The following is a 9,823-nucleotide window of genomic DNA, read 5'->3' on the forward strand; positions in this document are numbered from 1 at the left end:
TATGTAAAATAAGGATAAAATTTTTTTTTCTTTGCTATTTCATAATTTGTGCCAAATTTAAAGATTCCCTTCACAGCCAGCCAGGTCCTGCCCACCATTTCACCATTTCATCTTTTTTCTATGTATTTATTTTATTTAATTCGTATACTCTCTTAAAAACACTCCCGTCAGCCCGAGCGTCAGCAACAGATCTTTTGATGATTTTTCTTTTAATTTCCTCATCCTTTTTGAATCTCAATTTTTTTTATGGGACGGGAAGAATGGGATGGATGGATGAGCGGACGACCCAAAATCACGGCTGTCGTTGGTGGCACACAATCAAACGAGTGAAATTTTTTAGGTTTACCTGGTAGAGCATCACCGGCTCGATGCTGTAACCCAACATCTCAGCGAACTCTCGTGCAATCACTGACTTGCCACAACCCTGAAAAATTTTTAAAATATATTGTGATTAAGTCCAGAGATCACATCCATGTATTCTGTATATTGTGTGTATGTTGTATATATTATGTCTCAGCTACCTTTGCTCCGATGAGACAAATGTCCTTCACCATGTGCGACTGCATCATCTCAGCCATGAGCTGCGAGTGGCTCGGCGTGCTGATGAATGTGGAGCTGCTGTTGGGAGGACGCAGCTCTTTGAGGCCTGCAGGAACCTGAAGTTTCATGGAGACAAGAAAGAGCAAATTCACTCTCCTTTAACCCTTTGAAACCTGAGCGATTTGGCTTGATTTCTTTCACAAACATGGGAAGAAGACAATGAGCAGCAAAAGAAGAAATGACCCCAAAAATAAGCAAGAAATTAGTAAAAAGTAAAAGAAAATTACCAAAAAAACTTTGAAAAAACACCACAGACATGACCTGGAAAAAATATTCTGATTTTGTAACATAATTTTAAATAGGTAATTACAAAAATGATAAAAAAAACTTTTTCCCAAGCTTTTTTTGTTTTTACTTTTTCCCTAGCTTTAAAAAAAATGTTTTCCTAAATCTACAAATTTCTTGTAATTTGTGAAACATTTCTTATGAGTTGTTCATTGATTTTTTCCCCCATGTTTTTGAAAGGAATTACACCGATTTGCTGTGGGTTCAAAGGCTGAAATACTTGTGAAAGGTTTTCTTTCAAAAACATAGGAAGAAGATAACAAGCAACAAAAGAAGAAATGACCTCAAAATTAGGGGAAAAAATAGAAAAAAGTTGAAAAACATTAACTGGAAAAAGTCTGAATGAAAGATAATTTTAAATAAGTTATTATAAAAATTTTAAATTAATTTTTTCCCTTATTTTATTCCTTTTTTTCCTCTGACTTTTCCCCTCCCCAGTGGAGCAAAGTTTTTTAATTTACTAATTTCTTGTAATTTGTAAAACATCTATTAACCAAGTTGCTCATTGACTTTTTTCCCACGTTTTTAAAAGAAATCGCATCAGTTGATGTGACTTCTGGTTATAAAGGGTTAAATAATGATTCACAGACATGTCAGCGTCAGTGACGCACAGCTGGGAACAAAATAAACTGTACTTTCCCAAAACAAAGTGTAATCAAACAACCCACGAGATACACCGCTCTGCATAAGAGAATAACTGCCGCGCTTTTACAAAACTTCAAACAGTTAATAAGAGTGACTTCATTTGTTTGGCTGGATGATCAGCACCACTATTCTGAGCAGTCCCGAATATCTCTGTCCTCCCAAACCGCACACGGTGACTCATTCACAAACACTGTTTTTATCCAAGACGCAGAATTAAAGGCCGATAAAGACGTTCCCTTCACAGCTTCAGTCACAGATAAGACGGGACTGACACAGAGCGTCTGTCGTGGGACAAAGAACGTCTCTGTGACTCACTTTTTTTTGCCAGAAACATGTTTTATAGTTCAGAATTTAATGACGGCTGAAAGACACACAAAAGGGGACAGTCAGATTATTTAGATCATCAATCACAAAGGAAACACCCGTTTTCAGTTTCAATTAAATTCAATTCAGTTTTATTATTTGACCAAAATCTGGGTTGTAGACAGCGTTTGTTATTTTTGTTTTTGGGGGGGGGGGGGGCTTTTGGCCTTTAATGAATACGACAGACTAAGTGTGAAAGGGGAAGAGAGAGAAAGGGGAGGACGCGCAGCAAAGGGCCAAAGTCGGACTTGAAACAGCCTCCGTACGTGGGGCATCTGCTCTATCCACTGAGTTACAGGGCGCACCAGCGCAGAAAAAACACCGTAAACAGCAGAGTTTTATGTCCTTAATCCACGATCAGAACAAAGCACCGAACAGGTTTTGAAGTTCAGTCCACATGGTCTGCTACCAGATTGGGGCTTTTCTTTTAAACTGTTTATAGTGAGTGAAGCAGTACCTGAAAGGTGATGTCCTTATTCGCAACATTTAATGTGACGTCTGCATGGCCCTCAACATCCTTCGCCCTGGACACACTCAAAATGGCGCTGGGTGCTGGCTGACGACGACCATCCAAAAGCTCAAACCTCTGTTAAACACGTGTAGGTCAAATTATTAGCTTTGAATAGTGTATCTGATATTATCTTCAGACGAAACAGAGCATGCACTTAACGGACAGATGACGGACACATTCGGTGGGTCACATGTCGACTTACGCTGAGCACGCCCTCCACGGCTCTGCGTCCATCCTTTCCCATGATGCTGTTGTAGGGGTAGAGTCTCTGGACGAGCTGCTGGGAGGACAGCATGGGGAAAGCATTCTGCAACAACACAGAAAAGACAAGCATCAGAGACCAGTGATACTCGATCCACAGCCTGAAGGCCTGAGCGGGTCCCCAATAGGGTGCCAGGTGGCCCCCCAACCATTTTCTGATTCACAATAAAAATGAAGTTATTCACACTGGGAATTATTTTGTACTTTTAGTGTACATAAGATGCCAGAGTGCATAAAAAAAGCATCAAAATAGAGCTTAAATATTAAAAAATGCACTAAAGTCTTAGAAATGTCCAAAAATTTTAGAGATGTCCTAAAATCCTAAAAATGACCAAAAATCCTTGGAATACCCTGAAATCCGAGATATTTTCTAAAATTGTAGAAACTTCACAAAATCCTGGAAATGTCCTAAAATCCGAGACATGTCCTAAAATCTGAGAAACATCCCAAAATCCTAAAAATTTCAAAGTCCTAGCAATGTCCTAAAATCATAGAAATTATCCAGTATCATAGGAATGTCCTAAAATCCAAGAAACACCTTAAAATCTGACAAATGTCCTAAAATCAGAGAAACATCCAAAAAATCCTAAAAGCGTCCCAAAGTCCTAGAAAAATCCAACAATTTTAAAAACATCCGAAGATCCTAAAAATGTCTGAATATCCTAGAAACAGCCTGACCGGCCCCTGGCCTCCTGTCATTTTGTAAAAGTGGCCCCAAAGTGTCCCTGCATTAGGCACCAACATCCATGAACCTAGAGACACATATTTTTTTCTTTTTTGTCCTGGCCTTTCATTTTCTCTGTCTCTCTCGGGGACAGTAAGACGAAGACTCACCAGCACGCTGAGGGCAGGAGGCAGGTTGTCCACGGGGAAGTCAGGAAGGCCGAGGTTGGCTGATTCCTGGGAGCACAGCGTCGTGGCTAAAGACAGGAGCTGGGACACCCTGACACACAGGACGCAGAGAGTGTGAAAAACTACAGAGACTACAAAAACCACCGAAGAGAACGCACAAGTCAAACAAGCCATTTAACTAGGTCGAAATGTTAAATTTACCTTTCTGCTGCGATGTTTGGGCCTACTGTGTACAACAGCTCCAACTGGTCCTGAAAAAAAAACAGTATAAATAATAAAAAGATGAACGTTGCGTGTAATATGTACATGTAAGTACATTTAAGGTTTGTGCATGTACGTTTTTGGAGGGAGGTCCCTGACACCTTTAGCCAAATAACAAAACTGAAAATCCCAAAGTTGTGCATCTTGGGTATTTATCTGGGTGATTTAATTAAGAGTGATCGTCTCTTACGAGCTAAAAGAACAGCAGCTTTAGGATGGACAGACGTGAACAAACCAAGTGTAAAGCAAAATGTTAAGGATTTATCATCATGTGCTGCTTTGGAAAAACTAGTATATATTACACAAGGAGAGCTGTCAGTTTTTGAAAATATTTTAGGAGAGCTTCATGGACTTTTTGAAACAAAATGTTGAAAAAAGACCAATAAAAAGCAAGGACGAGAGAGGGGTCGGGTCAATCAGAAATAAGAATATTAAGGGTTGCAGCTCAGTCTGAAACTACTTTAATTGTTATGTGTTTCTGTCTTAATGGTCTACTTTTATCATTGTTATTTTATTTAATTTTAACTCCTTTTTCAACATTTCTGACTCACATCTTTGTATTTTTTTGGGTTTAATCTTTGTCGAATTTATTATCTTATGAGTTTTGTTACTTTTGATGGATTTGATTCACTCTTGTATTCGGGTGCTGGCTTGGTTTTGTGCAGCACATTGTGCTTCCACCTGGAATCAGATGTTTAAATGTTTAAAAGTTTGTTCTCAGTGTGTATTATTCTTTATTATTCAGGGTAATTAAAACAGTATCGCCGAGGAACTAACTTAACTCCCCGACTGACCTTAAACGGGAGGTAGTAGATGTCTCTGGCCTGGAAGCGAGAGCGGAGAGGAGGATCCAACGGGTTGCCCTTGTACTTGGGGACAGGAAGGCCGAGAGCGATGACCCGAAAGTCCTCACTGACACGGACAATCTTCCAGCTGTCCAGCTCCTCTTTGGTGTGCTCCTGCAAACAGTCAAGGTACAAAAATCCTTTTTTACCGCCTGTAACTGAGCAAATATCGGTCATTTTACACATTTCATCTTAAATGCAGTTTTATGCAGACAGAGTGTTGCAGGTACACAGCTTCATGTAACACGTACAGTCTCTAAATGTCACCCTGTATTTATGGCGATGGCGTTTTTAAACGCATGAGGAGTACTGTAGGAGTAGCGTGAAAATGTACTGCTCAAGTGTGAAGACACAGATACATACAGCTCCATAAACTACAGCCATGATAAGAAAAAGATATTATTTTCTTTAATAAACACTGAGGTTTACCGGCCAACTCCAGCAGAGTGTTAAAGATCTATCATCATTTTTCATTTCCAACACTTTATAGACCAGTGACCCTCAACTTACGGCCCGCGGGGTAAACATAGTCCCCAAGAGGGTGCCAGGTGGCCCCCCAAACATTTTATAATCCACAATAAAAATAAAATGATCCACACTGGGAATTGTTTTGGTACTTTTAGTAAATATAAGGTGCCAGAGCGCAAAAAACAGCATCACAATAGAACTCGTTTATCGGAAAAAAAATCACGATAATTATCGGCCTGATAATGGAATCTCTGCTCGTGTCTCCGAATGTCCACTCTGCTGTCATTTTCCGACAGGTGTCTCAGCAGGTGTCCTACACTGTCTGCTGCAGGTTCATGTCTTTGCTTGTGCAGTAATCGGTTAATGTCCTCTATAAGTGTCCAGATGAATCAGGCGTCTTTAGCAGAAGCTCCCAGCAGCTGCAGGAGAAGAAATCTGCATCTGCACGTCTCTCTGAAGCGGGAACATTTAGACTTTTATTTGTGCTCTCTGAGAAAGTGCTGTTATCATTATTGTTGTTGTTACTGAATATAACTGTTCAATCGTGTTACAAACTAAATGCAGATCTTAGTCAAATTAAATGAAGTTGGTTTGCTCTAAAATGCCCTAAAGTTGTGGAAATGTGCTAAAATCCTAAAAATGTCCTATAATCCTAGAAGCATTCTTAAGTCCTTGAAATGTCCTAAAATCTTAGAAGTGTTTTAAAATCCTTGAAATGTCCTAATATCTATAACCATATATGGGGCCCCTGGCCTCCTGTCATTTTGCACAAGTGTCCCCCCCAAAGCAAAGCAGGTTGACACTTCCTGTCACAGACCCTCAAACCCTCACGTGTGTTTGACCTGCAGGGGTGTGTGTGTGTGTGTGTGTGTGTGTGTGTGTGTGTGTGTGTGTGTGTGTGTGTGCGTGTGTGCAGCTCTGACCTGCAGCAGCTTGTCGTAACGCTCAGATGACATGAGGAAGCGTCCGTCCTCCAGCTGCATCTCCCTGTTCTCCAGCAGGTTGTTGAGGACAGGCAGGACATTTCTCTCTGCCTTCTCCAGCCCCTCCAGGACCAGGACTCGACCCTGTGTCGCCGCCCTGACAGCACACTGGGGACAAACACGAGAAAACGAGACGGGTCAGTAAACTCAATCGATACTGCAGAAATCATTAGAGATGTTGGGATCAGGAAAAGGGTCATTTTGAGGCTCAACCGGTTTAACCTCGGGTCAGATTTGCTGCTCCATTGTCCAGCACGACCTCTGACCTCGTGTAAATGCCGACAGTGCCAAAAGCATCCACACAAAGAGCAATGTGTCCGTGCATCAGTGCTCTAATTACAAAATGAGCTCGCTGTAAAGCCTTTCCTCAGGATGTCCTCAGCTTATTGTGTTCAGAACATCCTCCAAACTTCTCCAAACCAAACTCCAAAACAGTCTCAGCTGTTTTAGGAAGGCCTATTTTCTACTGCCAACGGTGGGATGAAAAAACTGACTTGGTCGACTTAGTTTAGTTTCAACAGCGTTTGTGTGTGTGTGTTTCTGCAGAAATCAAAAAGCGCGTCTGACGTCAAGAGGCAGGAAACTTTAGCTGTCTGGGTGCACCGCAGAGCAAGTGGCCATATAATTAGGTTAAACATGTAAATACGTGGCAGGTTGTGTGGGAAGCAGAGCCGTAAAACTATAGTGAGGACCAGATGCTCTATATTTAACTCTTGATCCATTTTCGGCACCAACGCTATAATCAGATAATTGTTAAAAATGTAAGTGACGCAGGACGGCGAGGGAGACGGGGGGGCACAGACGGGCCTTGTTCTCGGCCTGACACCGACTGTGCAAAAACATCCCACCGCGTACTGAGAGGCTCTGAGCAAACATTTAGCAGTAAAAATACAGAGAGATGAATAAATACAATATTTAAAATATGCACGTGAAGAGGTCTACGGTAACACCAGCACTTTTCAGCTGTCTCTTTGTGTTGTGTGCGATGTTTAATTTTCAGCAGATGATGCATGCTCTGAGTGTGCTTGTGCACCTCATTAAGGGCCGTAAACACAGCCGCGATTCTTGCATGAAACGTTTAAAGTTTGTTGTGGTTTGGCCTTTTTGTTCACACGACAACGGCGCTCTGGGGGCCTTAAAATGCAAACTTTTCAAACTTTTCTTAAGATTGTTTTTGGGGCTTTTTGCCTGAAAGTGGGAGAGAGAGGCAACAACATGCAGCAAAGGAATCGAACCCGTGGCTACTGCAGCAACAATGTAGCCTCTGTACATGGGGAGCCCACTTTACCAACTGAGCTACTTTGGAGTGTAATTTTTGAAAACAGCACCCTTCCTGTCTCTGTGTAAAATGGCAATTTGAAAAAAAAAGGAAAAAAGATTGAAAACTATATTTCCAACATCATAATAATATTTAAAATTATTTTCCAGAATTTTCAATTTTTTTTGTCTCTTTTCTTTTGTTGTTTTGTTTTTTGCAAAATGGTACAGTGATTTTAATTTTCTGTACAGTTTCATTATTTCTCCTTGCATCTTCACATGTTTTTGAAATAAATTTAGCCAAAGCCCAGGTGTCAAAGCGTTAATATTTTGTAGATCGACTAATCAATGAATTGACTGATCGCCTGGTCTCTTCAGTGGGATATTCTGTGCTGCTTGCAGCTCTCTGTGCAGAAACACTACAGTTACATGAAAACACAACGCTGCCGTTCGTTCTGCGTCTGCTGCAGTCGTTCATCTCTGATGCTGAAGAATCGTTCTGTTCTACTTGAACGGCCCAAATACGGTTATTGGTGCTATTTTTACAGCAAACTGTTTCCGTTTTAACCTCCACATGAACGTTTTTGTGTGAATTCAGCATTAACTGTGCCAGTGACACCGTTTCTCTCTGCGGGCTCACGCTGCTCCACTTCTTGCACTTGAAGTAATAACTATTATCAAAGAATAGTTTTTCATACGTTTTTTGCTTTGGGTTGCATGGTTTTAACGCGCAGTAGCTGAAGGTTTGCACACAGCCTTTGACCTTAACCCTTTGAAACCTGGATCGACATCAGATTCGATTCAAGTATTTAAAACTCTGAACTCTGAGTAAGTGTTGAAATGTCATTCAACAAGGTGGGAAAAAGGCAATAGGGAACTTGGTGAAAATGCTCCACAAATTGCAATAAATTCATAGGTTTAGAAAATTATTTTTAGAAAAGCTAGGGAAAAACGTTAGATATAGTTATCATAATTGCGTATTTACAATTATCTTACATAATTATTTATATTTTTGCTACTTTTTTTTAACTAATTTTCAGGCAATTTGTGGAATTTATGGAGAAATTCCTATGGAAAAAAAAAGGAGAAAAGTATTTTTATAATTACATATTTAAAACTCTGGTACAGCATTGTTATAATTCAAGCACTTTTCTAGGTCAGTTGCCTTTTTTCATTTATTTATTTATTTCATAACTTATATATAACTAAAACTAATTTTCAGGTAACTATCTTGTAGTTTGTTTTTTTGCCTTTTTGCATGTATTTATTTTTTTAAACTAATTTTCAGGTAACTATCTTGTAGTTTTTTTTGTGTGTTTTTTTTTTTTTTAATTTCTTGATAATTTTTGGTCATTTTTTCTGTCATTGCTCATTACCTTTTTTCCATGTTTTTGAAAGATCCTGAGCCAATTTGATCAGTTTCCAAAGGGTTAAATAGGACTGTTTGTGTTCTTACTGGTTACATGTGACCGACATGTAACCTAGAAAGTGCAACAAATTGGTTTATTTTAAAAAGAAAAGGCTGCAGAGGTTAACCACCGGTTTCCTGTACACTGGTTACACTTATTATTTGCAGCGTGGCTTTAAAGCACGCTGCCTTACATAAGAGCCTGCTAACTGGAGAGAGGTGACTGGAGATGTCAAAAATACAACAAGCATGTGATTACATCCATGTGACTCCATCCTTCATACGAACGTGGGAGGGTGGAGTGATGCTTGGACTGAATGAGGAGAAGAAGAAAAAATAAAGAGGGAGAGTGAAGTGGAGGGAGTAAGCACAGGGACCGACACGTCGAGTCTGAATTTAGGGCTCCAAATCAGCACAGGGCCCCGAGGAGCACTTGGATGTTCTAGTTAACGCACACACACCTCCTACGATACCAAATTATTCTGAAAGAAAACAGCTCGCTAATTTGCACCCACACGTCTTCAATCCCTCGCACAAAACAAGTGTCAGATACTGTAATATGTACATGCACTCAGCAATAGCACCCACGGGCAAATACACACACACACACACACACACACACAAACACACCCAAAGAGTCTTATAAACACAAAAACTCATGCTCGTGCCAACTCAGCCTGCCCACATTTCATTAGACGCCACGAGACTTCACGACCAGAAATAAGCCATCCCTTCACACCTGTTAGAACCGCCGATACACGCCGTTTCTATCTATGCGACGTTTCCATGGAAACAGCGCACACCTGTTTCCGTGTTGATGAGGAGGTGGGAGACGACGATCTTCGGGGAGATGAAGGGGTCGGCGGCTGATCCGCACTGAGCATGTGCAGCTCTGAGAGGGAGATCGCTCACTTTTTAGCTACTTAATCGTCAGCTCCAAAAAAAAACCCAATTAGTTTCATTAAAAGTTTTATGAGAAAGGAAAACGTTTTAAAAGTTAACATAAATTAAGACTAACAGTTATCGTTACATTTCTTCAAGGCAATTGGTGCCCTACATTTTTTTAAAAGTAAAATCAACTTGT

At 40.4% G+C, this 9,823-nt stretch overlaps 1 protein-coding gene across 1 annotated transcript; it reads right to left on the reverse strand.

Moving 5' to 3' along the window:
• Nucleotides 1-346: 346 nt before the first annotated feature.
• LOC121939469 (von Willebrand factor A domain-containing protein 8-like) lies at nucleotides 347-9,623 on the reverse strand (the record flags this gene model as incomplete). Its single annotated transcript, XM_042482489.1, has 9 exons — nucleotides 9,543-9,623; nucleotides 6,015-6,182; nucleotides 4,573-4,737; nucleotides 3,719-3,768; nucleotides 3,500-3,608; nucleotides 2,607-2,711; nucleotides 2,351-2,479; nucleotides 522-656; nucleotides 347-424 (listed from the first exon to the last, which is right to left on the reverse strand). Coding segments are annotated over exons 1-9 (1,020 nt in total), but the record flags the coding sequence as incomplete, so codon positions are not given.
• Nucleotides 9,624-9,823: the final 200 nt, after the last annotated feature.

Source organism: Plectropomus leopardus, unplaced genomic scaffold, assembly GCF_008729295.1.
Source record: "Plectropomus leopardus isolate mb unplaced genomic scaffold, YSFRI_Pleo_2.0 unplaced_scaffold4887, whole genome shotgun sequence".
Classification (NCBI taxonomy): Eukaryota; Metazoa; Chordata; class Actinopteri; order Perciformes; family Serranidae; genus Plectropomus; species Plectropomus leopardus.